Consider the following 27,688-nt stretch of genomic DNA (forward strand, 5'->3'; position numbering starts at 1 on the left):
TCCCCGGAACAGTGCGGTGCCGCGGCCGCCTCGGGAACACACGGACGGCGCGACTCACGGGAATGTCAGACTGTCCGCGGGGTTTGGCTTGCACAGTGTGATGAATGATTATGTCACGCTGCCCCCTGTTATCTGATCCTGTGACTTAATATTAATAAAAGCATAACAAAATGTATCAGTCATGTTTATTTTGCCCTTTTTTGCTCGTTTAAATCGTGCATGAGAGGCACTGTATAGGGCCATCGTAAAATAGGAGCTTGCAACTATAAAAGTAGCTTGGCATTACACTGTTTAGAGACGTTATGTTCCAAGGCCAAGGCCGAGAGAGAGAAGGCCTGGGACATGGGTGGGCGGGGGCGGGGCTGACCTCACCCTGTCATCCTACAGGGCTAAAATACTCAGTAGTTATAGGTAGGTCAGGTTGGGGTCGCTACTACTCGTTAGTATCCGAACATAACCTTCTCCTAAAACAGCGGCTATCAGCGCTTCAATCTTGCTATTGATGAGACTCAGTGATGCCTTACACGCGTCAGTTCCGAATTACAAGGGCCAAAGAACGCAGGTTCATCCCCTCCCAGAAGATGAGGACGTGGCTGCGCGCGACGAAGAGGACCGACGACACACCAGACGAGGGAACAGAAGGGCGAGTCTTTGAGTGTCTTTATACTTCCTCCACAGAGAGAGAGAGAAATACATACGCATATCACAAGTATCCATCTTCAAAACACAGGACACGCTAAGGTCAATATATAAATGCCATGTGTGTGTGTGTGTGTGTGTGTGTGTGTGTGTGTGTGTGTATTATGTCTTTGCATTATATTATCAGGGGAAGTATATCCGGCGCCCATCCTGCTCCCTCACCCTCACACCCGGAGACAAACATGCCTGGCGTGTCTTGGGGTGATGGCGGGGCGTGTGGCTGTGGCGGCGGTGCTCCTGCTGCGTCTTGGAGGCGCCCACGGCACCAGGGACTGTGAGGATCTTCATGAAGTGGTGGCCGTCAGTGAAGGAGGGAAGGAGACAATTTGTTTCGAGAGAAGAAAAGAATTAGGAAGATATAGTGAGTCGACAACAGTGTACGTGAAGCCGGAAGATGACTTCAAGGGAGTTAGTCTTGTAGTGACAGAAACATTTGTCTCTGCACCAGTCCGTCACGTAGCTTGGTTTGGCCTTGACAAGTGTTACAGCGACAACAAGTGGATCAAACTGAAGGTGGATGTGGAAGCACCGAATCTATGGAACCGAGTTCTGCATTTCACCCTAACCATTGAAGGATACAGAGGAAGATGCACGAGGCAAACAACATGGAACAATGTCATTTATAGCCTTAGTATTGTGGCTCACGGCTCTTCCAGCTGGACAAGCACAGCCGAAGAAACGGGCGGCAGATGTCACGGTCCAACACAATTTACGAACCTGAAGAACCCACCCACCTGCACGGATCCGCCGCGTCCTATCACCACCACCACCACCACCACCACCACCACTACCACAACAACAGTACATCCAGGTACTACCATCATCATCACCATCACCACCACAATCACCAACACCACAACAACACCTCAAGATACTAACACATCAACACCACTACCATCATCACCACCATCACCACAACAGCACCTCAAGGTACTACCACCACTACACCACTACCACCACCACCACCACCACAACACTAACACCTCCAGGCACTACCACCACAACACCCTCCACAACCTATGCCACCACAGCCCCTCCAGGTGTTCCTCTTACAAGCTCTTCCTCCACCCTGACAACCACAGCCACACCACGTCCACACCTTCGCCGCCACAAGGAAAGGTCACTCTGTCTCTCTCCTCTTCGACAGTGGTGATAGCGGTGCCGATAGCGGTGGTGGTGGCGGTGATCCTGGCCATTGTGGTGTGTGTGACCTACCGGAGGCGGCGGCGTGGACAGGGAGAGGGGCAGGGTGAGTACTGAGAGAGAGTTCAAATTTCAAATTCAAATTCAAATTCGTTTATTTCCACAGGGTATTGGTTATTACACATCAATGAAATAGACATATGTCTACAAGTCATCTTTATTATAATACAGAACATCTTGAATAGCATATCTTAGAACATGAATGAAGAGAATTGTTTAAATAAGGGATTCCTCATAACGTCAAAATACCTATAAAAAGTAAAATATTGCCTATATAAAACATAGTCTTTGATAGGATTAGAATATGTATAGCAAAGATTGTAGAAAATGTCCATAGGGGTAAACTTAGTGTCGTGAGGGAATAAGTAAACCACCTCAAAAGCCCTTTTCTCTAGGCTTTACTCGGCAAGAAAACCCTAGGTGCGTACAGTACCTGCAGCCCGAGTGCACTGGCTTCATCGACGAAGAAACTAGATACGTTAGTTTCGAAACCATATAATACGATTCATATTACATACGAATCACCTATCCCGAACGATACATATGAAACACTAAAACGAACAAGCACTAAAACCCCAACAAATACAGACAACTTAAACTATAGAATCACCACATTCTCCCCCTCTTACAAATAACTACGTACATATCACACGCCTAGTCTATCCGGAGCTTTCCTGACTCTTGTTGAACGTCTTTAGTGGTTCAGGTCTTTCCTCGGAAGTTTCGGGTGAGTCGCTTTTTCTTGTGTCCGGAAGTCTAGTGTCATCGGAGGCTGGGTAACAAGCGTCAGGAGTGGCTGCCCCTCCATCGCTGTCATCGGTAGAAGTCGGTTCTGGAGCAGAAATCTCTTCAGTGGGTGTTGTCCCATTGATGTTCTCTTGCATGGTTGTCTGTTCCTTAGGGGTTGGAGCCAGGTCCCTCGTGGAGACGGTAGACCTTCTCCCATCCGGATGGCGAATGTGAGCGTAGTGTGGTGTAGCACTCTCGAGATCAACTTCTTCCACTAACGGATCCGATTTGTAATTACGAACAAACTTCCGCAGCAGGACAGGTCCAGGTGTGGCAAGCCAGGAAGGTAAGGAGTAACCACTAAATGATCTCCTAGGGAAAGAAAATAACCTTTCATGAAGGGTTTGATTGGTGGCAGTACAAAGGAGGGACCGAATGGAATGAAGTACTCTGTCCAGAACTAGTTCCCACTGAGACTCGGGGAGTTTGGAGGATCTGAGTGCTAAACGTAGTTTTCCAAATAGTACCAATCTCTCTTTCACATTGTCCGTTACCTTGGGGGTGGTAGGGAGTGGAGTGTGTCATGACACCGTGGCTCAACAGAAAATCTGCGACTTCACGAGACATGAACTGTGTTCATGTCTCGTGTCCTCTGACCGAATGAAATGAGGATGGACAACCGAACATAGAGAACAGTTTAAGGAAGCAAGCTTTAACAGTTTGAGCAGACATATCTGGGCATGGGAACACAAATGGGAATCTAGAGTATTCGTCTATCATTACCAGGAGGTATTTATTCTTTGTAGTAGAAGGTTCCGGTCCAGCGAAATCAATAGAGATTCGGTCAAAGGGTTGCGTTGCATGGATCAGGTTCTTAACTGGAGGTTTAAAGAATCTAGGTTTCAATTCTGAACAAATACTGCATTGAGATCAAACCCTCCTTACATCATCTAGAGAAAAAGCCAGATTCTTAACTTTTACAAAATGATAAAGTCTTGTGACGCCAGGATGACACAGACACGTGTACTTGTTCGAGAGAGACTGAGCCTGGGTTAGTATTAACTGGGCATGCACGAGGCAGTGTGTCGCAAGGGATGTTTTGAGGACCTGGTCGGTACTTAATGTCATACAAGTATTCAGAGAGCTCGAGACGCCATCTTAATATTTTGTCATTCTTAATTTTGGAGGAATGCCGTGAGTCAAACATGAAGGATACAGCTTGTTGGTCAGTGACAATAGTGAATTTGCGGCCCAAAAAAAAAAGTCTACTTACGTGTGGCTTCAATGATAGCAGTGGCTTCTCTCTCCACAGCAGGCTGAAGTCTTGCAGAGCCGGTCAGGGTTCTGGAGAAGAAAGCTACTGGCCGACCAAGCTGGGAAAGAGTGGCTGCTATGGAGACAGAGGATGCGTCAGTCTCGATCTGGAGTGGCAAAGCTTCATCATAGGCAGCTACTGAAGCCTTACAGATGTCTCTTTAGCGATTCGAAACATTTAATAGCTTCAGAGCCGAGTGGAAAACTCTGGCACAGCAGAAGAGGCTGTATGCGCTTAGAATAGTTAGGTATCCAGATGGAATAGTATGAGAAGAGGCCAAGCGCTCGTTTTAGAGAGGGTGAATCATTAGGAACTGGCATTTCTATCAGGGGTCTGATACGATCTGGATCAGGGCGCAGAGAATTATCGGAGATTAAGCCGTAGTGACACTTCAAGTTCAAAGTCAAGTTGTACTTTGAGGCTACCTCCTTGAAACGCTGAAGGTTCCGGTCATGTTCCTCCTTGCTTACGCCGCATACAACATCATCATCAATATAAGCATAGGTGGCTTGCAATTTGTTGTCAGCTATGATAGAGTCCATGATTCTCTGAAAAACAGCAACGGAGTTTGTCAGACCGAAAGGAACTCTGGTAAATTGAAGTAACTGTCAGTCAGCCTCAAAAGCAGTGTACTGTTTCTCCGTTTCTCGTAAGGGAACTTGATAGTAAGCATTTTTCAGATCAAGTTTGCTGAATATTTTGTACTTAGCCATCTTGTGAATTAAATCATGAATAAGAGGCATTGGGTAAGCGTCCAATGACGTAAAACGGTTTATGGTACGAAATTAATCAACAACCATGCGCCGCTTTTCTCTCTCATCGCTTGTTACTAGCACTTGAGCTCTCCAAGGGGACTGACTCTTCTCTACAACACCTTCTTGTAACAAAGACTGTACTTCATGAATAAACTCTTCATCCGACCTCGAGAACTTACGAGAACACGTGGCGACTGGCATTGTATTAGGGGACAGGTTAGGGAAGAGGGATGGAGGATCAATACACATTGGTGCTACGTTACATATAGTTAGTTTAGGTAAAGAGCCATCCAAGGTGAATTCCACAGCCTGGTGTTTTTCCATGAAGTCTCTGCCCAAGATTACTTTATAACACAACTGGGGAAGAACTGACAACTTGAATTGAGGATAGAGACTCTCGTTAACTTTCAGGTTGACAAAGCAATGTCCTCCGGTAGTAGAAACTTGGGAAGAAGCAAGGGTGACATCAGTCTTTGAAGGGTACACAGGAATATTTAAGTTTTTCACAACTTGTGGATGGATGAAACTAATAGTACTTCCACTGTCAATAAGGGAGTTCACTTGCAGTTCATTGACACTCACAGGAATTGTAGAGCTCCGCGGCGTAGTAACAGACGCTAATACTGGAGTGGCGGCAGTAGTTGGTGGCAGGGCGCAGTGTCCACAGGAAGGGACCGGGGAGGTAGAGCCAGGAGGTTCCATAGTAGCAGCGGCTGCGGTGTAAGGTCTTCTCGATCGTCCAGGGTCGCCAGACCTGCAGGCGCTGGCGTAATGGCCCGTCTTCCCACACTTACGGCACACTGAAGCACGAGCAAGGCAGCGAGACCGAGGATGCCGCTTTCCACCGCAGAAGAAACAGGATTGAGACTGGGAGGCAGCAGCTACGGTGTCTGTGGTGTTAACAGAGGCCTCCGAGGTAAGAGCTGGAGCAGCCGACACGTTCCCTGGAGTGACAGGTGAAGAGTATCCTTCAGCGTTGCTTTGAGCAGTGTCGAGGCTTCGAGCAAGTTGTACGGCCTCATTCAGGGACATAGTTTCTCTCTCCAATAGACATTGACGGATGGTAGGAGAGGCGAGACCAGTGATGAAGGCATCTCTGATGGCTTCCTGAGTGTAGGTGTCAGCAGTCACGTCTTTGTAGTCACAGTCTTTAGACAGCTGCTTCAGAGACAGGAGGAAGGTGTCGATGGACTCGGCCAGTTGCTGCCTGCGAGTAGCCAATTGATGCCGGGCGAAGATGATATTCTTGGGCTTCACGTACACAGTTTTCAAAGCTTTGATGGCCTCCTCGTATGATGGGCAGTCGGTGATGTGGGTGTATGCTTCTGGAGAGATGTAGTTGACGAGCAGCTTCAACTTGTCAGGTGCAGGAGATATAGACTGAATGAAGTTACTGAAGGTGCAGAGCCAGTGGTTCCACTGAGCAGGCGTTGTGTCTTGTGCACCCTCGAAGCGTTCAGGTTTCAGAAGTCTCTCCATCTCCAGCTTGCTTCATGGATTCTTGCCGAGTAAATTGTCGTGAGGGAATAAGTAAACCACCTCAAAAGCCCTTTTCTCTAGGCTTTACTCGGCAAGAAAACCCTAGGTGCGTACAGTACCTGCAGCCCGAGTGCACTGGCTTCATCGACGAAGAAACTAGATACGTTAGTTTCGAAACCATGTAATACGATTCATATTACATACGAATCACCTATCCCGAACGATACATATGAAACACTAAAACGAACAAGCACTAAAACCCCAACAAATACAGATAACTTAAACTATAGAATCACCACATTTAGTAAAATAAAACTACCAAAAAAAAAAAAATGTAGAAGATGCATACGAGACCTAACCTTTGATAAAAATAAAACATACATAAAAAGTTATTGCAAGGGATGCCTGTAAGACCTAACCTTAGATAAAAAAATAATAATAAAACATACATAGAAAGTGAATGTAAGACATGCCAATAAAATCTAGAATTTGATGAAAAATAAAAGACAAAATGTGAGTGTAAAACATACCAATAAAATCTAAACTTGGATAAAAAATAAATGAAACAAAATAAAATAAAGCAGACGTAAAAAGCGTATAAAAAGTGAGCTGGAAACCATACATAAAAAGTGACTTTAGTATAACAGAAGTAGTGAAGCATTGGCAGTAGTTTCGTCAACATACTAAAAACATATTCAAATATCAGCATTAGTCAGAGATACGCCAGTCCTCGTCGACAGACCGACTCGGTCGGCTAGATTTCGATCGCCGATAGAGTCGGTCTGTCGGCATCCTGCTACGGGCCGCCAATAGGCTTAGCCCGTGCTCCCCCGCGCAGGGAGGGAGCATTTTTGCACTCTTAACGGGCCCCGTTTCCCCTAGTGATACTAGGGGATAAAGCTTTGAGGAGGAGGATCAGCATTAGTTATCCGTCGGGGGCATCTAGAATAGTTATCCATCGGGGGCATCTAGAATATGTTTGGTGACTTCTTTTAAAACAAGGAAGCGTACTGGCAATAGTGACGTGGGCTGGGAGGGAATTCCACACTTTAGGGTCGTTTACTAAGAAGACCCTGGCGCCAGAGTTTGTCTTTGTCCTGGGCTCTACCAGATTATTTCTCTGCCTTGTTACGCTGCTTGTTGTACTGTGGACGGTGGGAAATGACAAAAGCCAAGCAGGGGTCATTTTGTTCAGGGATTTGTACATGGCTGTAGTGATGTCTAGAAAATGTTTTTGTTTTACTTTGAGCCATTTTAGTTCTCTGAAGGCTGGGGAGACGTGGTCATATTTTTTCATGCCACCAATAGACACTCGGCTGCAAAATTTTGAAGTTTCTGTACTTTGTGTATAAGCGTAGTGTTGGTGGTTCCCCAGATCCTATTACAATAGTTTATCAGGCTGAGCACAAGTGCTTGAACTACAGTTTTCCTCGTGCTTTTGTCAAAATTCATGCTTACTCGACCAATGTATATTAGTGTCCCCATCACTCTCTCAGCCAGCTCGTTAATGTGTATATCGAAGGTCATGTAGCGGTCCATGTACAGGCCCAAGTTTTTAACATGAGTGCTGGGACGAATGCCGGTGCCATCAAATCGGACAACAGTGTCCTCAGGAATGTGGGGCAGCAATTGCCTGTTGCCGATGAAGATACATTGTGTTTTACTTGGATTGACGAGCAGACCTTTCCTGAGAAAATATTCTTTAGCTTTATCGAGTGTTGCTTCTGCTGCGTTGATAATAGTATTTAAATTTTCTAAAGTGTCATAATGTAGAAATTGTGTGTCATCAGCATACTGGACTATTGTGCACTCTGTTATATAGTTAGCCATGTCATTGACGTATATATTAAATAAAATTGGTCCTAGAGTGGAACCTTGAGGGACGCCATAACTAACGGTAATTTTTGTAGATATTACAGTTTTGAGTTTGACAGACTGAGTTCTGTTATGAAGGTAACTGCTGAGCCAATGGGGTTCGATGTTGAGCTTGGCACACTTGCTCAGGAGGATACTGTGGCTTACACTGTCGAAAGCTTTAGACAGATCGCATAACGTTAGCAGCGATATTTTCTTGTTGTCCATATTATTGTAGATAGCGTCCGTTACCACCGTGAGAGCAGACTCGGTCGACAATTTAGGACGGAATCCGTGCTGGCATTTAAAAAGAAATTATTGGTTTCTAAAAAAGATAAAAGCTGGTTTGATACAATTTTCTCTAAAATCTTTGATATTATTGGTAAAAGGGAAATGGGACGGTAATTATTAACATTGTTAGGATCGCCAGTTTTGAACACAGGGATGACAAGTGCATGCTTCCAGGCTTGAGGGAATACACCGGTAACTAATAAAGTATTGATAATACAAGTTAAATAGAAGGCAATAATGCATAGGACATCCTTGATAAACTGAAGCGATATGCCATCAGAACCCACAGCACGCGTTTCCTTCAGACCTTTGATTATTAATATCAGTGTGTTTGTGTCTAATGGTTTTGGTCTGAATTTTGCAACAGTCTCGTTACATTCTGAAGTCATTCGGTCCATAGGAAGTATGTCGTTCTTTGATAAAGTCTGTTGTGTTGTGTCATAAGTGTTCTTTCCTATGTTTGCGAAAAAATTGTTAAATTCTTCTACTTTATCGATAACACTATCGTGGGTTTCAAACTCGTAAGTCTTTGAGCTACTTCTATGACTGGGAACTATCTCCTTGATAACTTTCCAGGTGGCGGAGGAATCGCCCCTGCAGTCACTTAGTTTGTTCTTATAGCATTCCTTTTTGGATGAAGTAAGACAATCCTTTACAATTTTCTTCTCGTCAGTGTACTGGTGCTGCAGGTCAGTGTTATGTCTGTCTCTTCAGTTTGCTTCGAGTATCATCCCTTTTCTTTATGGCCTGCCGCAAGTCATCGTTGAACCAGGGAGCAAAAGGTCTACTTATTTCTTTGGTAACAACTGGATCACATTTATCTAAACATTGAATAAAAGTATTATTAAAGATATTTGTCTGTAGATCCCCGTCATCTGTTTCCATTATTTTATTAAAAGTTAAGAGATTCCGACATAAGTAGATTACATAAAATATCCTTGCTGTAGCCCCCGAGGTGACGGAAAGTTCTCGTTAAAGGTTTGCACGTCGGTTTATTGATATTGACTTTGATGCTGATTACGTCGTGGTCCGCAATAACCTGAGGCACGACATTTTTAGTAAGGACAAGACTCGTGTTATTAGTAACCACCAAGTCTAGCAGTGTTGCAGATGTGGGCGTCACTCGAGTAGGTTCGTCAATCAATTGTGAGAGCTTATTGTTCCTAATGATACCACTCAGTCTATTTCCTTTTAAAAGTAAATCGTCATTAAAATCACCTAAAACATAAAAACCTTTCTTGCTCAAACATAATTGCCTAAATCTTGTAAATACTCGAACGAAACAACGGGAGCCTTAGGGTGTCTGTAAACACACCCAATGATGATAGCTGGTAACATATGGCACTGTACACTCACCCATACGTCTTCAACTCCTGGCTGTTTCGGAAATGGTAGGTCAATAACATTAGTTTTCAACAAGCTTCTCACGAATATACACACGCCACCACCACGTCCGTGATCACATCTAAATATTTTGTAGCCGGGAATGGTAACAGATGCATTTGGAGTTTCAGTGAGTAGCCATGTCTCAGACACACACAAAATATCGATATTTCTGGCAGATACAAGAAGCTTAATTTCTTCAAAATTAGACTGCATGGATTGCGCGTTTACATGTTCGATAGTAAGATGATCCTTTTTCGAGGCACACACTTCGGCTGAATCTTCGTTGCCTTTTTTCCTATCCACTGTAGTAGCTGCATAATTGACCCTTATGTCCAAGCACATGACACACTTCACATTTTAGTTTATGGTCGAGCCTACAAGTGGATCGCCTTTGGTTGAACTCTCCACAGTTGAAGCAGCCCACTTTCCTATGTTGATGAGTGTTAGAATAATTGTTGTTGGTGTTGTTGTGGTTGTTGTTGTTGTTGGTGGTGGTATAAATCCGTGAATGTTGAGTTTCTAGTCGTATGTTTGTTCGAGAGAGAACAATAATAATAAGAAGAAGAACTTTATTTCCACTGGGTAGGCGGTGGCGTAGGTGGTAGCGTACTGGGCCCACATTCACCGCGTGATGGACGACGCGGGTTCGAATCCCCACGCTACCACTCGGATTTTTCAGTCACCGCCGAGTGGCTTAAAACTACCCACATGCTGTCCTGAAGACCACCCATCAACCCGGACTCTAGAGGAAGCCGTCCAAGCGAATCAAGAACGAGTTCCGGGGGGCAGCATGAGCCAATGCAAGATGGCGCCACTATAAACACTCGCCTGCGCCAGAACGGGCTGGGCCGACCATCAGGCCCCACCTGGAAGAAGCCTTGGGCCGACCATCAGGCCCCACCGGGAAGATGCCTACCGGCGCAATAGGCAATCAACGTAAAAAAAAAAAAAAAAAAAAAAATTGTTACAATGGTTATTCTTTTACATGAGACTTACGCTTACGAGAACATTAATATGAAGTTAATACACAAAAGAAAACACCTATATTAAAATTGAGTTAAACAACATTCGTGAGTTATAAGATAAAAAGTATTAAACATAAAAAGCTAAAACGTTATCATCATAAAAGGTTAAAGTATACTTTAAAGTGTTATGATCAGAGTATGAGTAAGATGTAGTCAGACAATATAACATAAAATGGTGAGGCAGTCGGAGTGAAAGTGTAAAAAAGTCGATTGATCTAAAACAGTGGAACATGTCATGTTATATTCACAATTCAAATTGTTTGTTGAAAAGATGTATCTTCAGACGTGTTTTAAAAGTGTTAAGGCAGGAAGTATTTTTCACGTTGTTAGGAAAGCTGTTCCATAGTGTGGGTCCGGCAACTTGGAGGGACTTGGTGCCCAAGTTAGTGCTGCACATGGTAATCTAGAGCTGTTCAGATTGCCTCGTGCTGACATTGTGGTTGTGCCTCTCGCCCGCTGTTGGCAGTGGGAACGCCCAATTAGGAACTTTTTTATTAATGAGTTTGTAGATAATTACTCCGATTTCAAAAGTATGTTTCTGTTTTATTCTGAGCCAGCCAAGTTCTCTGATAAATGGAGTAGCTTGTTCACTCCTGGGAGCTCCTCCAAGTGCTACCTTTGCTGCAAAATTTTGTAGTTTTTGCACGCGATGTATTTGAGAAGCATTAGTAGCTCCCCAGATACTGATCCCATAATTAATTATACTCATGACTAATGATTGAATGACAGAAATTCTTGTTGTTTTATTAAAGTGTTCCCTTATTCTATTAACGTGCATAATTGTTGCGTATACTTTTTTGCTCATCTCGGAGATATGTGCATCAAACAATAAGTGGCTGTCAAAGTAAACGCCCAGGTTCTTAAGAGATGAGCTGGGAGTGATAACGTTCCCGTCCACCTGCATGTGAGTGTCGGGAGGAATCTGTGAGAGGAGCCGCCTTGTTCCAATGAACATGCACTGCGTCTTTTGTGCATTTAACAGTAGACCAATCTTATTAAAGTATTGTTTTGCAAGTTTAACAGTTTCTTCTCCTTTACGTATCATGTTGTTAAGATCATCTATGTAACCACTGTGGATAAACTGGGTGTCGTCAGCATACTGGATTATTTGGCAGTTCGAGAAATAGCGCCAAAGGTCGTTTACATATATATATATATATATATATATATATATATATATATATATATATATATATATATATATATATATATATATATATATATATATATATATATATATATATATATATAGATCGAGAGATAGATAGAGAGAGAGAGAGAGAGAGAGAATTACATAGAATTACATAGAAAATCAGACCACACAGACCCCTTGGTCCAGACTTGGTGGTCTGTCCTTAAACCTAAGTGATTTTACATTAATCAGAAGGCTCCAAAACGTTGCATTTCTACTCTAGTTGATATTAAGTTGAAGGAAGTGACGGTCGAGCTTATTTTTGAAGGAGTCAATCGTGTTACACTGGACCACTGATGGTGGGAGCTTATTCCATTCTCGCACTACAACGTTGGTGAAGAAAAATTTGGTGCAGTCTGAGTTTACTTGTTTACATCTGAGTTTTACGCCATTGTTCCTCGTGCGCAAAGTGTCATCGATCATAAACAATGTTGATCTGTCTACATTCGTGAAACCATTAAGTATTTTAAAACATTCGATCAGTTTTCCTCGGAGGCGACGTTTCTCAAGAGAGAACATGTTGAGGGTAGAAAGCCTTTCTTCGTAGGATTTGTTGCGCAAGGAAGGGATCATTTTCGTTGCCCGACGCTGAACACCTCCTAATTTAGCAATATCCTTTGCATGGTGGGGAGACCAAAACTGTACCGCATATTCTAAGTGGGGTCTGACTAAACTATTGTAGAGCGGGAGTATTACATCTTTATTCTTGAATAAAAAGTTTCTTTTAATGAAGCCCAACATTCTGTTCGCTTTATTTGCTGCATCGATGCATTGCTGTGAGAATTTGAGGTTTGACGCGATTTTGACCCCCAAGTCCTTGACGCATTGAACGCTTTTGAGTTTAACGCCGCGCATTTCGTAATCGAACTTCTTATTCCTCGTTCCAACTTGAAGGACCTGGCACTTGTCTACGTTAAAGGGCATCTCCCATCTATCCGACCAAGCTGAAATTGTGTGCAAATCCTCTTGGAGGCTTTGCCTGTCTTCGTCAGTGAAAACCGAGTTACCAATCTTTGTGTCGTCTGCAAATTTACTAATGCGGTTATTGAGTCCAATATCCACGTCGTTGATGTAAATAATGAAGAGCACTGGGCCAAGAACCGAGCCCTGAGGGACGCCACTAGTGACCGGCGCCCACTCTGAGTTAAATCCGTCAATCACTACTCTTTGTTGTCTGTTGCTCAACCAATTCGCGATCCATTGGTTTACTTGACCGTCAATACCTATTTGCTTTAATTTGTAAAGTAATTTATGATGCGGGACTTTATCAAACGCTTTCTGGAAATCAAGATAGACTACGTCCACTGATTTGGTTACGTCATAAACAGTGAAGAGGTCGTTATAAAAGGTTAATAGGTTTGATAGGCAGGATCTTTTGTTTCGGAAGCCATGTTGTGAGTCCCCAATTAATGAGTGGCTTTCAAGGTAACTCACAATTTTGTCTCTAATTATGCCCTCAAGTAGCTTACCTACAACCGAAGTTAGACTAATGGGCCTGTAATTACCTGGTACTTTTTTGTCTCCTTTCTTAAAAATCGGTGTCACGTTAGCCTTTTTCCAATCTGAAGGGACGATGCCTTGTCGCAAGGACATATTGAATACGGTAGTGAGGGAGGAGAGTATTTCGCTCTTTGTTTCTTTAAGCAGTATAGGATATACTTTGTCAGGTCCAGGACTTTTATTTGTTTTAAGTGATTTGAGGGCTTTAAGGACTTCGTCGGGTTTTATTTCAAAATTAGGCAATGCATGCTCGAGATTTACATTAGTACTGGTGTTGGTGGTAGTGGTGGGAGGACTGTTAGTATTAAACACCGAGGAAAAGTAATTGCTTAATAGGTTTGTAACGTGTTGGCTGTCAGTCACTAATGCACCGTCGCTGTTTGTTAAGGGTCCAATTCCACTTCTGATCGCCTTTCTGTTGTTTATGTAACTGAAGAAGGATTTCGGATTATTTTTACAGTTGGCTGCAATATTTTCTTCATATCTACGCTTTGCCTGACGCACTAATCTGTTTACTCGTTGCCTGGCATCATTGTAAGGTCTAATGTTTTCGGGCGTGCTTTGTTCTTTCTTTAACCTGTAAAACAATTTTCTCTCCTTGACTGAGTGTTTAATTTCGCTATTAAACCAAGGTGGGCTTTTATTAGTGTTAATTCGCTTCTCGCACAAGGGGACAAATGTGTCCTGCTGAGTGAGTAGGTGATTTTTAAAGCTTAGCCAGGCGTCCTCTACATTGCCGTCATCTGATAGTTGCATATCTATTAGTTTTCGTCGGATTTCTACGAAGTTGGCTCTTTTGAAATTGGGCACCTTTACTTTATTTTCAGTCACCGATGTTTGAGCTCTAATGTCAACGCGCACTAGTTTATGATCGCACTAACCGAGGTGTTCTCCTACCGTGACATTACTGACTAGGTTATCTTGGGTCGTTATAACAAGGTCAAGTATGTTATTTTGTCGAGTTGGTTCAGAAACCATTTGGCTTAGATAATTTTCCTCTAAAAATTCGATCATTCTATGGGACTCACCTTCTGTACCCGACAGTGTCGCCCAGTCGATATGGGGGAGGTTAAAGTCTCCTAATATCAGTGAGTCGCTGTTATTAAGTGACTGCCTTAAGACGCTGTACATTTCAAGATCGGCATCGAGTGATTGCCCCGGAGGCCTGTAAGTGACAGATATATTTCAATTGACTTTTGCAGTGTTTACTCGCACGCACAAACGTTCAACGTTACTGTTTCTTGGTGTTTTGTCAGTGGGTTGCAAATAGCTTTTGACAAAAAGGGCGACACCACCACCTCTACGGTTTACACGATCCTTGTTGAAGAGTCTGTAGCCATCTATGTTGTATTCGGAACCTAAATCAATATTTGTGGTGTCGATAAATGTTTCGGTTATAGCAATTACGTCAAAGTTTTCTGTCAGAGCAAGACATCGCAGTTCATCAAACTTGTTTCTTCGGCTACGCGTATTGAAACTAAGGACTCTTAGGTTATCTTGAGGCTTGGTAATAGAGGTGGTGGTACTGGAGGGTTCAATGTTACGAGTTTCTTGCGGTGTATGGTGTCTATTTACACGGGCGGAATGTAAGGACGTGGCTGAAAGTCGTTTTTTGTTGTTCGGGCGTTACGTACGGCGTCATTGAGGAGCCTTCCGAATCTGGCTGCCCCGATGGGGGACAGCTGTATGCCGTCCCTTTGGAAAAGTTTACTCTGGCCGTAGAAATGGTTCCAGGCGTTAAAGAACTCGACGTCAAGCTCTCCGCAGAGAGTCTGTAGGCGGTTGTTGAGGCTGAAGGCCTTACTGTAGAAGTCTCCCTCATCCCACGTCCGTGGTAGAATTCCTGAAATCAAAATATTTGGGGATTTAGACTTATACTGCTGGATGAGCCTACGGTACTTGTCCAGCAGTTCCTCAGACCGGGTCGTGGTGACGTCGTTTGTACCTGTGTGGAGAACAAAGAGTGAGTCATTAGAGGCCTCAGCGGAGACCTCGTCCAGGGCAGCTGTGATGTCGTCAACACCAGCTCCAGGACAACAGTAGTTACGCCTACGACGGGGGACTCTGCCACAGAATTCGACCACCTGATGGCGAATCATAGAGTCCCCGACCAAGAAGGTGCTCTGTTCCTCGTCCTCCTCCTCCAGTATGGCAAATCTGTTGTAGCAATGAGTAGGATAAATGGCTCTAGGGGCGGGTCTGGCTCCTCCTCTCACGGGGGTGAAGCATTCAGCGTCAGCTCTACCGGTCCCCTGTGACGTGTCTTCTTCGGAAGGTGGCTGGGCATCGAGTGCAGGTGCGGAGGGTGATGAGGCGTTACTTGCAGCAGGGGCGACGATGTTGGCCTGGATAAACTCCTGCAAGGTTTTAACAGTACTTGTTAGTTTGGTGATCTTCTCGCCAGCCGTCAGCCTTTCGTCCTATTGAAGGAGTCTCGTTTCCATCTGCTGTGTCAACTGGCAGATCTTGCAGACGGTCGATCGTCCTGTGAAGAAATGGCCAGAGAAGTTTCCTGTGCAAGTCGAGCATTTCTTAAGCGCCATCTTGGTTAGGAGGAGAGCAAGTGAGTAGTGTTTATCTATTTGTTTGCTTTTCTTTTTCTTTTTCGTAGGGCAGAGGGACGCGCGCGTGAATAAGCGAGAATGAGAGAGAGAGAGTTTACATAGATTTACATAGAAAATCAGACCACACAGACCCCATGGTCCAGACTTGGTGGTCTGTCCTTAAACCTAAGTGATTTTACATTAATCAGAAGACTCCAAAACGTTGCATTTCTACTCTAGTTGATATTAAGTTGAAGGAAGTGACGGTCGAGCTTATTTTTGAAGGAGTCAATCGTGTTACACTGGACCACTGACGGTGGAAGCTTATTCCATTCTCGCACTACAACGTTGGTGAAGAAAAATTTGCAGTCTGAATTTACTTGTCTACATCTGAGTTTTACGCCATTGTTCCTCGTGCGCAAAGTGTCATCGATCATAAACAATGTTGATCTGTCTACATTCGTGAAACCATTAAGTATTTTAAAACATTCGATCAGTTTTCCTCGGAGGCGACGTTTCTCAAGAGAGAACATGTTAAGGGTAGAAAGCCTTTCTTCGTAGGATTTGTTGCGCAAGGAGGATCATTTTCGTTGCCCGACGCTGAACACCTTCTAATTTAGCAATATCCTTTGCATGGTGGGGAGACCAAAACTGTACCGCATATTCCAAGTGGGGTCTGACTAAACTGTTGTAGAGCGGGAGTATTACATCTTTATTCTTGAATACAAAGTTTCTTTTAATGAAGCCCAACATTCTGTTCGCTTTATTTGCTGCATCGATGCATTGCTGTGAGAATTTGAGGTTTGACGCGATTTTGACCACCAAGTCTTTGACGCAGTGAACGCTTTGAGTTTAACGCCGCGCATTTCGTATTCGAACTTCTTATTCCTCGTTCCAACTTGAAGGACCTGGCACTTGTCTACGTTAAAGGGCATCTCCCATCTATCCGACCAAGCTGAAATTTTGTGCAAATCCACTTGGAGGCTTTGCCTGTCTTCGTCAGTGAGAACCGAGTTGCCAATCTTTGTGTCGTCTGCAAATTTACTAATGCGGTTATTGAGTCCAACATCCACGTCGTTGATGTAAATAATGAAGAGCACTGGGCCAAGGACCGAGCCCTGAGGGACGCCACTAGTGACAGGCGCCCAATCTGAGTTAAATCCGTCAATCACTACTCTTTGTTGTCTGTTGCTCAACCAATTCGCGATCCATTGGTTTACTTGACCGTCAATACCTATTTGCTTTAATTTGTAAAGTAATTTATGATGCGGGACTTTATCAAACGCTTTCTGAAATCAAGATAGACTACGTCCAGTGATTTGGTTAGGTCATATACAGTGAAGAGGTAGTTATAAATGGTTATTAGTTTTGATAGGCATGATGTTTTGTTTCGGCAGGCTTGTTGTGTGTACCCTATCATTGAGTGGCTTTCAAGGTATTTCACAATTTTGTCAATAATTATGCCTCAAGTAGCTTACCTACAACCGAAGTTAGACTAATGGGCCTGTAATTACCTGGTACTTTTTGTCTCCTTTCTTGAAAATCGGTGTCACGTTAGCCTTTTTCCAATCTGAAGGACGATGCCTTGTCGCAAGGACATATTGAATACGTTTGTGAGGGAGGAGAGTATTTCGCTCTTTGTTTCTTTCAGTAGAGTTGGATATACTTTGTCAGGTCCAGGACTTTTATTTGTTTTAAGTGAATGGAGAGCTTTAAGGACTTCATCGGTTGTTATTTCAAAATTAGGCAATGCATGCTCGAGATTTACAATAGTACTGGTGTTGGTGGTAGCGAGAGGAAGACTGTTAGTATTAAACACCGAGGAAAAGTAATTGTTTAAGAGGTTTGCAATGTGTTGGCTGTCAGTCACTAGTGCACCGTCGCTGTTTGTTAAAGGTCCAATACCACTTTTGATCGCCTTTCTGTTGTTTATGTAACTGAAGAAAGATTTCGATTATTTTACAGTTGGCTGCAATATTTTCTTCGTATCTACGCTTTGCCTGACCTACTAGTCTTTTTACTCGTCGCCTGGCATCATTATAAAGTCTAATGTTTTCGGGCGTGCTTTGTTCTTTCTTTAACCTGTAAAACAATTTTCTCTCATTGACTGATTGTTTAATTTCACTATTAAACCACGGTGGGCTTTTATTAGTGTTAATTCGCTTCTCGCACAAGGGGACGAATGTGTTCTGCTGAGTGAGTAAGTGATTTTTAAGGCTTAGCCAGGCTTCCTCTACGTTGCCGTCATCTGATAGTTGTATTTCTGTTAGTTTTTGTCGGATTTCTACGAAGTTAGCTCTTTTGAAATTGGGCACCTTCACTTTATTTTCAGTCACTGATGATTGAGCTTTAATGTCGACGCGCACTAATTTATGATCGCAAGAACCGAGGTGTTCTCCTACCGTGACACTACTGACAAGGTTATCTTGGGTCGTTATAACAAGGTCGAGTATATTATTTTGTCGAGTTGGCTCAGAAACCATTTGGCTTAGATAATTTTCTAGAAATTCGATCATTCTATGTGACTCGCCTTCTGTACCTGACAGTGTCGCCCAGTCGATATGGGGAGGTTAAAGTCTCCTAATATCAGTGAGTCGCTGTTATTAAGTGACTGCCTTAAGACGCTGTACATTTCAAGGTCGTCATCAGTGATTGCCCGGGAGGTCTGTAGGTGACAGATATATTTAAGTTGACTTTTGCAATGTTTACTCGCACGCACAAATGTTCAACGTTACTGTTTCCAGTGTTTTGTCAGTGGGTTGCAAATAGCTTTTGACATAAAGGGCGACGCCACCGCCTCTACGGTTTACACGATCTTTGTTGAAGAGTCTGTAGCCATCTATGTTGTATTCGGAACTTAAATCAATATTTGTGGTGTCGATAAATGTTTCAGTTATAGCAATTATGTCAAAATTTTCTGTTAAAGCAAGACATCTCAGTTCATCAAATTTGTTTCTTAGGCTACGCATTGAAACTAAGGATTTTAAGTTATCTAGAGGCTTAGTAATAGAGGTGGTGGTACTTGCGGGATCACGGTTACGGGTTTGTTGCGAGAGAGAGAGAGAGAGAGAGAGAGAGAGAGAGAGAGAGAGAGAGAGAGAGAGAGAGAGAGAGAGAGAGAGAGAGAGAGAGAGAGAGAGAGAGAGAGAGAGAGAGAGAGAGAGAGAGAGAGAGAGAGAGAGAGAGAGAGAGAGAGAGAGAGGGGGGGCAATGGAGAGCGGAGGCGAGAGAGGGGGGGGGGCGAGAGAAGAGAAGAAGGAGCGAAACGGGAGGGACGAGAGGGAGAGACACGCAGGTGAGGAAGAAACTAAGAGGATTAGTGTGTCTCGGGGGAATACTCGGGTCGAGTTAGGTCAGCCCACTCTCCACACCTGTGTAGGGAGTGGCGTAGGAGTGGAATCTGGAATATATAATGAATTTGGCGGAATTAGTGTAACACTGTGTTTTGTGTATATGTGTATATATGTTTTACAGGGCGCTACGGCGAGAGGGTAGATACAGGCAGAGAGAGGTAGTAAAAATAAGGGCAACACTTAATCCTGTCCAGCGAAGCACGTGGTCGCACAGCAAACAGCACACCTCTGCAGGCAGCAAACTCGGTTGACAATAAGCAGTACGCAGCACAACGCGAAATAGCACACGGCACGCAGCACAGCAAGATCTCAAGTACAGTGCAGTACGGCACACGAGGTGGAATCGCAAGCGAGCGAGGTCACGGAAGCAGGAGCAGGAGCGCATGCGGTTTGACATCTCGGAGTGAGGGCAGGGCGCTGACTGACAGAGAGAGAGAGAGAGAGAGAGAGAGAGAGAGAGAGAGAGAGAGAGAGAGAGAGAGAGAGAGAGAAGAGAGGATAATAATAATAATAATAATAATAATAATAATAATAATAATAATAATAATAATAATAATAATAATAATAATAATAATAATAATAAGTTTATTTCCACCAGAAGTGGTTATTCTTACATCCAAATACATAAAAAGTACATAGGTTATTGCAATGAGATAATTAGTTATTCATCAGTTGTTTCAGTTTCGATTAAGTAAGAACTCTTTCAGAATATATTTGAATTTATGCAAGGTGTGGGCAGTGCTTATATGTGCTGGCAGGGAGTTCCAAAGTTTAGGCCCGTGTAGATAAAGTTGTCTGGCTCCTGTGTCTGTGTGTGTTCTTGGTACATACAGATTACCCTGCTGGCGTGTTGTGCTGTTGGTGATGCTGTTTACAGAGGGGAGAGGCATTAGATACTCAGGGTATTGACCGTGTAGATGTTTATATATATTCACTGCTGTGTCAAAAGTTATTTGTTGTGAAACATTGAGCCAATTGAGTTCCTTAATTATCGGAGTTACATGATCATATTTCTGGGCCTTCCCTTCTACGATTTTGGCAGCGAAGTTCTGTAGTTTCTGTACTTTAGTTAGCAGCGTATTGTTAGTTGTCCCCCATATAGTATTACAATAGTTTAGTATACTTAATACTAGTGACTGCCATAAGCTGCCTTGTGGGTTTATCAAAACATTGTTTTATTCTATTTGCATACATAAGTGTTCCTAGGATTTTCTTACTGATTTCGGTTATATGGTGATCAAACACTAAATATTGGTCTATATACAATCCTAAATTCTTTACATTGTTTGAGGGTTCGATCTTACTATCATGGAAGAGAATGGTTGTGTTATCAGGTATTCTTGATATTAGTTGTCTGCTTCCTATAAATATACATTGGGTTTTCTGGGTGTTTAACATTAGACCATTTTTATTAAAGTACACCATGGCTTTGCTTAGGGTGGTTTCAACTTTTTTCACTAGTAGATTTATATCCTTCAGTGGCCCACTATGGAGAAATTGTGTGTCGTCTGCATATTGTATCAGTGTGCAGTCGTCGAAGTTTTCATGCATGTCGTTTACATAGAGTGTAAATAATATAGGCCCTAAAATGGAGCCTTGTGGAACGCCATATTGTAGGTTTGCCTTTGTGGAGAAATGGTTTTGTAGGCGTACTGTCTGTGTTCTGTTCGATAAGTAGTCTTGGAACCAAAATGTGTCTACTTTAACATTTGAGAGTTTGTGGAGGAGAATCTTATGGCTAACACTATCAAATGCTTTTGATAGGTCACAAAGTGTAAGCAACGATAATTGTTTGGTGTCCATATTGTCGTATAGTTTATCGGTGACGGCCGTGAGTGCAGTGCTGGTGGGGGCGAAAGTCATGCTGAGTGTCGGACAAGTGTTTGTTATTTTCAAGGTATTTAGTTAATTGGTTTGCAACTATTTTTTCTATAACTTTAGAGAAGATAGGTAATAGGGATATTGGGCGATAATTACCGGCATTACTCACGTCGCCAGCTTTATAGAGGGGGGTAACTACAGCGTTTTTCCACTGTGTAGGAAAGATGCCGGTAACAATAGAAGTGTTTATTATTTGAGTCAAGTAATAAGCGGTAATGAAGAGAGAGTCCTTAAGGAAACGAAGAGGAATACCATCGGATCCAAATGATTTTGTTTCGTGCAAGCTCTTTATCGTTAAGATGAGTGTGTCAGTGTCTGTGGGTGTGGGGCGAAAGTGTGCCGTTTTCTTCGTGTGTGGTCTGCGAGGTGTCTGTCGTGTATGGCATTTTCCACTGGGGGACTGTTTTGTATGTTTAATAGCGTAGATTGTGTCTTTTCGTATGTGTTTTTTCCCACGTTAGCAAAAAAAGTATTAAAATCTTCACACAAAGTTTCTGAGCTGCCAGGTATTTGATTGTTTGAGCTGTTCTTTTTATTGGGAACTAATTCTTTTACAACTTTCCAAGTGGCAGACGTATTACCTTTGCAATCTTTGAGTTGGGACTGATAGTAATTATTTTTGGATATATTAATTAGGGTTTTTACGCGTTTCTTCAGGTATCTGTACCTATCTTGTAGTATTTTATCTTTTCTGTTGTTTTGAGGTTACGTTGTGTTGTATTTCTGAGATTTATACATTCATTAATTTCATTGTTGATCCAGGGAGCAGGGGGTCGTTTTATTTCACGTGTTACCATTGGAGCAAGGTTGTCTAAGCATCTGGTGAACACTGAAGTTAGTATGCTCACTTGGTCATTAACATTATCCGTGTTTAATATTTGATTCTGTTCGGTGACGCTGTTTAGCAGGCTTTCGCAGAATTTATCTTTATCATATAACTTTAAGTCTCTGAATGTTTTTATAACTGGTATTCGTTTTGGCTTTTTCATATTGACTGTGGCTGTGATAAGCTCGTGATCAGCGATAGGGTTAGGGATTACGTCACTGTGTAATATGAGGTCAGAGTTATTGGTTATTATTACATCCAGTAGTGTAGCAGTGGTTGGGGTTAGTCGTGTGGGTTTGCTTATTAGTTGTGCTAGTTTATTATTCTTTAATAAGCCTGAGAGTTTGCTGGTAGGCGAGAGAAGGTCGTCATTTAGATAGCCTTGTATTAAGAATGTTTTTTTATGAAGCATAATAGATCGTATAGTTTCAGTTATATGATCATATGAATTAGCGAGAGCCTTTGGGTGCCTGTAAATACATCCTACTATGACAGATGGTAATTTCCTGCACTGCACTCGGACCCATATGTCTTCAGTCCCTGTTTGTTTAGTTATTTTAGTGTCTATTATTTCAGAAGCAAGGGTATCACTAACATAGAGACAGACACCTGCACCTCGGCCGCCGTCGCACCTGAACACTTTATAATTGGGAATGTTGATGTATGTGTCGGGAATGTAAGGGGAGAGCCATGTTTCGCTGACGCAAAGAATGTCTGTATTTCTGTCACTCATTAACATTTTTATTTCATCAAAGTTTGCGAGTAGGGATTGGCCATTAACATAGCTGGGCACGATAACAGAAAACCTTATTCCCGATAACCGATAATTGATAATGAAAAACCTTAACGGCGATAACCGATATTCGTTAACTAGAGACACAAATATAGGCGATAACCGATAACCGATACCCGATATAAATCCACAATTCCGATACTAGCTAATGATAAGTCCGATAGGCGAAAACGATACTATATTGATATTTCAGATAGAACAACATTGATGAATTCAAATTTTCATTATCTGTATTTTAGGAAACTTACAAAACCTTAAAACCACACGTTGACACGTACATATGGACGGTAGTACTAGAAATGCCTGAACCGGTGTTGTGTTATTTGGCGTCCCCACCGTCAAAAATTGTTTACAAACTCTGGTCTCTCGTGAACGGTGCATGCTCAGACCAGCAAGCGTAGACCTGTACAGTCTCATAAAGATTTTAAACCGTAATTAAGAGTTGCTGGAAGGCTGAATCAGACATATAGTAACAATACCACCATCCTCGCTGTTTCTAGAACGACACTCTGTACGAGTTGTATTTATGTGTACAGAGTGTACATCGTTTTAAAAACAGCGAGGATGGTGGTACTGTATGTTTGATTCAGCTTTCCAGCAACTCTTAATGTGTTAAAAAAGCATTGTGAGACTGTACAGGGCTACGCTTACTGGTCTGAGCATGCGCAGGTCACGAGAGACCAGTGTTTGTAAACAAAATCGCCAGCTCTTGACTATGAGACACCAAATAACACAACACCAGGTGCCTTCAGTATCATGGCATGGTCACAAACGAATATGGAATATCAAATTTGAGGCAGTGAATAATCATTTTTGGGGCAAAGTTAAATGATTTTTCTCAATGATATATTGATTTTTGAGTAGCATAAAAAAATAACCTAGTGTTTTAATTTTCATGATCTAAGTATGAAATCTCATCACCGGAGATATTTCATACCCCGAAGTTTTTTCATACAACACCGGGCCACGCATTCGCAGTAGGGAGACAACGTTTTTTTCTGAGAGGCGGAAAAAAAGTAGCGATTATCGCTAGTTTGGTTACAAAAGTAACGAAGATACCGATATATATTTAAATAAGTAGCGGATGGTCGATAATCCGATTTTGTTATCAGCGATAAAGTATCGCGATAACTTATCGCGATAACGCCCAGCTATGGCCATTAATGTGATCTATGGTAAGACAGTCCTTGGAGTGTTCAGAGTTGTTAGGGTTTTCACTGCTGGCTTCACCTTCTTTGCCATATTCCTAGCGAGAGAGAGAGAGAGAGAGAGAGAGAGAGAGAGAGAGAGAGAGAGAGAGAGAGAGAGAGAGAGAGAGAGAGAGAGAGAGAGAGAGAGAGAGAGAGAGAGAGAGAGAGAGAGGGGGGGGGGGGAGGGGGGGGGGGGACGCTGCAGGCACGTCCTAATCGTGGGCGACTTAAACCAGCATATGGAGGGAGCCGCCTACGAGAATCTCCTGACGGTGCAGGGTCTGACAGATCATGTCACCTTCCCGACCCATGAGCGAGGCGGGACGCTGGACCCCGTTATCTCGGACCTGGGAGAGGGCAGGGTCACGTGCCAACAGCTTGGGCCGGTTGGCAGCTCTGACCACCACGCCATCCTAACCCGAGCAGACGTGGGCGTGGCGCGGGATGAGGCCACTTCCCACACTATCTGGCTGTGGGACAGAGCTGACTGGCCTGCAGCCTGCAGCAGACAGACTGGCACACCCTTCTGTCTGGGCGAGCAGAGCCCATGGCGAAGGCCTTTACTGAACGGCTCAAAGCTCTCCAACGAGAGCACATTCCACACCGCCAGTACACCTCCAAGCCCACCGATCAGCCCTGGCTTGGTTACCGCTGCCGCCTTGCTGCAGAAAGAAAATATTCTGCGTGGCTCCGCTACAAAAGGAGCCCAACCCGCCGCAACAAAGCCCTGCATCGAGCAGCGTGCAAAAAAATATGGTGGCCACCAGTAAATGGGCGAAACGGAGGTGGGAAAGAGACCTCCGCCAAGCTGTACGGGCCTGGGGTGGGCAGCAAGACCTGGTGGACCCTTGTTAAGGAAAAGCAAGGCAGCAGCCACCAAGAAACAATCCCTCCCCTCACCAAGCAGGACGGCACCACAGCCACCAGCAGCAGGGAGAAGGCAGAGCTCCTGGCTGACTCTTCTCTGCCAAGATGTCCGTCGCCAACCCCACCAGACCTCCACCACAACTGCCCCAGGAATGCAACCAGACCCTGACAGAGGTTGCGGTACACCAGGAGCAAGTGGAGCGCCTTCTAAGAACGGTGGACGTCAGGAAGGCCACTGGTCCTGACAACGTTAGCCCACATGTGCTGCGTCACTGCTCCAGTGAGCTGGCAGGACCCCTCTCGGAGGTGTTCGGGGCCTGTGTATATGGGGCCCTCTATATGGAAGGAGGCTCGCGTGGTGCCGGTTCACAAAAAGCGGGCCAGATCTGAACCTGCCAACTACAGGCCTATCTCCCTCCTGTCTGTAGTTGGAAAAATCTTCGAGAGAATAGTGGTGGAGGCCATCACCCGCCACCTCGAGAACAACGCCCTCATCACTGACCAGCAGTTTGGGTACAGATCTGGCAGCTCCACTTCAGACCTCCTGCTGCTCCTCTCCAGGGATTGGCAGGACTCACTAGACACCGGCCTGGATACCATTATCGTCGCTCTCGACATCGCGGGTGCTTTTGACCGGGTGTGGCACGCGGGCTTGCTGGAGAAGCTTCGTGCCAAAGGCATCCAAGGACACCTACTGATGCTGATGAGCGACTACCTTCAAGGAAGAAGCCTCCACGTCGTCGTCGGCGGCCAACAGTCCAAGGACCTCCCAGTGGGTGCCTCAGTCCCTCAGGGATCTGTGCTGGGACCTGTCCTCTGGAATCTGTACATCGACGACCTTCTCAGGAGTCTGCCAGCAGTCTCTGCATACGCTGACGACTGCACGCTCTCCCTCTCCTACCCTCGCCAAGAAAGCCAGCAAGCGGTTGGTGAGGTCAACCAGCAACTACGCTTGATACGGGAGTGGGGGGAGCGCTGGCAGGTGAACTTTGCTCCTGAGAAGACTCAGGCGATGGTGATCTCTCGGTCCCCGGCAGCTACACAAGCTGTCGAAGGAAGGGTGATGTTTGGCTCCGTCACCCTCCCGCTCCAGGATTACGTCAGGATCCTCGGAGTGGACTTGGACCGAGAGCTGAGCTTCGACCGCCACCTGAAACACGTCGCCCACCAAGCCTCCCTACGTGTCTCTGCCCTTCGTAGAGTGACTAATTTCCTCGACAAGCGATTAGTTATACTCCTCTACAAGGCCCAGGTAAGATCCTACTTGAAGTACGGGGCTCTGACCTGGATGTCCAACGCTGCCACACACCTGCAGAGACTGGACAAGGTGGAGCGACGGGTGCAGCGACTGTTACAGGAAAACAACCCCCAGCCGCCCCCTCAGGATATTATACATCTAGACACTCTGGAGCACCGCCGGGACGTCGCTGCGTTGGTGGTGTTCCACAAGGCCCAGGTACAAGGAGTACCACACCTGGGGAGACTGAGGTTCCCCCCGCGAGAGGCTGTGAGAGATACGAGAACGGTACTCTCCAACCACGAGCAGGTCGGGGTGCCGAGGTCACGCGCCAGCCAGCACCAGCGGACCTTCACCTCCAGGGTGTCCCACCTGTGGAACACATTCACTGCAGCAGGGCCAACAGTGAGGGAAATGTCCACCCAGCAGGTAAAAGCGGCTGCTCACAGGTGGCGAAGAACATGCCCCACACCACTAGTGATGCTAAATACACAGTGAACAAGTGTAAAGGGCTTTTGAAATAATGCACAAGAAAAAGTGACATTTTAAGCCCTGAAAAGTGCACAGTGAAACATATGCTACTCGAGCGATCGCATTAAGTGTCGTCGGCAAAATACAAATATGTTGTGTACAATAGATTCGTCAGTTTAAATAAAATAAAAAAGAAGGAGAGAGAGAGAGAGAGAGAGAGAGAGAGAGAGAGAGAGAGAGAGAGAGAGAGAGAGAGAGAGAGAGAAAAAGAAATCGTTTCCTGTCTTCCCGTCCCAAGTAATTGCCGCCGCCATCTTAACGCAGGCCACGCTAACATCAACAAACAAAGGCCGTGTGTGTGTCCTAATCACCTGGAAGAAGCACGTGTACAAAACTAATGTGTTGATCATACATGTTTGTCATTCAGGAATTGCACTTCACGGGTCATTTATCCCTCTTCTTACTGTTGCTCGTATTGTACCTACATATATATACAACTACTGACTACGAACCACTACTACTACTACTACTACTACTACTACTACTACTACTACTACTACTACTACTAATAATAATAATAATAATAATAATAATGATAATCATAATAATAATAATGCTAATTCTAATCTAAACCTCTTCAGAGATCCTGTATCGTCCACAGTCCTCTCCAGCCTCACCGGAGATAGGTTCAGTGCACATCATGGAGAACAGTCTGTACGAACCCTTCCCCGGCCCCGTGACCCCCGCCGCCAGGGAACAGCAAGGGACGGTAGTCGTGGAGAACAGTCTGTACGAACGCTTCCCCGGCCCCGTGACCCCCGCCGCCAGGGAACAGCAAGGGACGGTAGTCGTGGAGAACAGTCTTTACGAACTCCTACCCGGCTCACTGACAGCACCCACCAGTGAGTGAGCAGCAAGATACAGTAGTCGTGGGGAACAGTCTGTACGAACCCTTCCCCGCATCCATGACAGCACCCACCAGTGAGTGAACAGCAAGAGACAGTAGTCGTGGGGAACAGTCTGTACGAACAATTCCCCGCATCCATGACAGCACCCACCAGTGAGTGAGCAGCAAGAGATAGTAGTCGTGGGGAGCAGT

The 27,688-nt window shown here is 44.3% G+C and overlaps 1 protein-coding gene across 1 annotated transcript; it reads left to right on the forward strand.

Annotated features, from left to right (window-relative positions):
* Window positions 1–581: 581 nt before the first annotated feature.
* Window positions 582–27,688, forward strand: LOC126991609 (uncharacterized). The gene is made up of 4 exons (XM_050850309.1): window positions 582–643; window positions 876–973; window positions 1,571–1,948; window positions 27,231–27,688. The coding sequence occupies exons 1-4, from the start codon at window positions 582–584 to the stop codon at window positions 27,497–27,499; spliced, it is 807 nt and encodes a 268-aa protein (XP_050706266.1). The 3' UTR covers window positions 27,500–27,688.

Source organism: Eriocheir sinensis, unplaced genomic scaffold, assembly GCF_024679095.1.
Source record: "Eriocheir sinensis breed Jianghai 21 unplaced genomic scaffold, ASM2467909v1 Scaffold305, whole genome shotgun sequence".
Classification (NCBI taxonomy): domain Eukaryota; kingdom Metazoa; phylum Arthropoda; class Malacostraca; order Decapoda; family Varunidae; genus Eriocheir; species Eriocheir sinensis.

Bases quoted from the DNA above. Each gene is read 5' to 3' on its own strand.
- LOC126991609 (XM_050850309.1), top strand. From the start codon at position 582: ATGAGGACGTGGCTGCGCGCGACGAAGAGGACCGACGACACACCAGAC. The intron at 644-875 runs GCGAGTCTTTGA...TCACACCCGGAG, and splicing joins CCAGACGAGGGAACAGAAGG to ACAAACATGCCTGGCGTGTC. The intron at 974-1,570 runs GTGAGGATCTTC...CAACACCTCAAG, and splicing joins CGCCCACGGCACCAGGGACT to ATACTAACACATCAACACCA.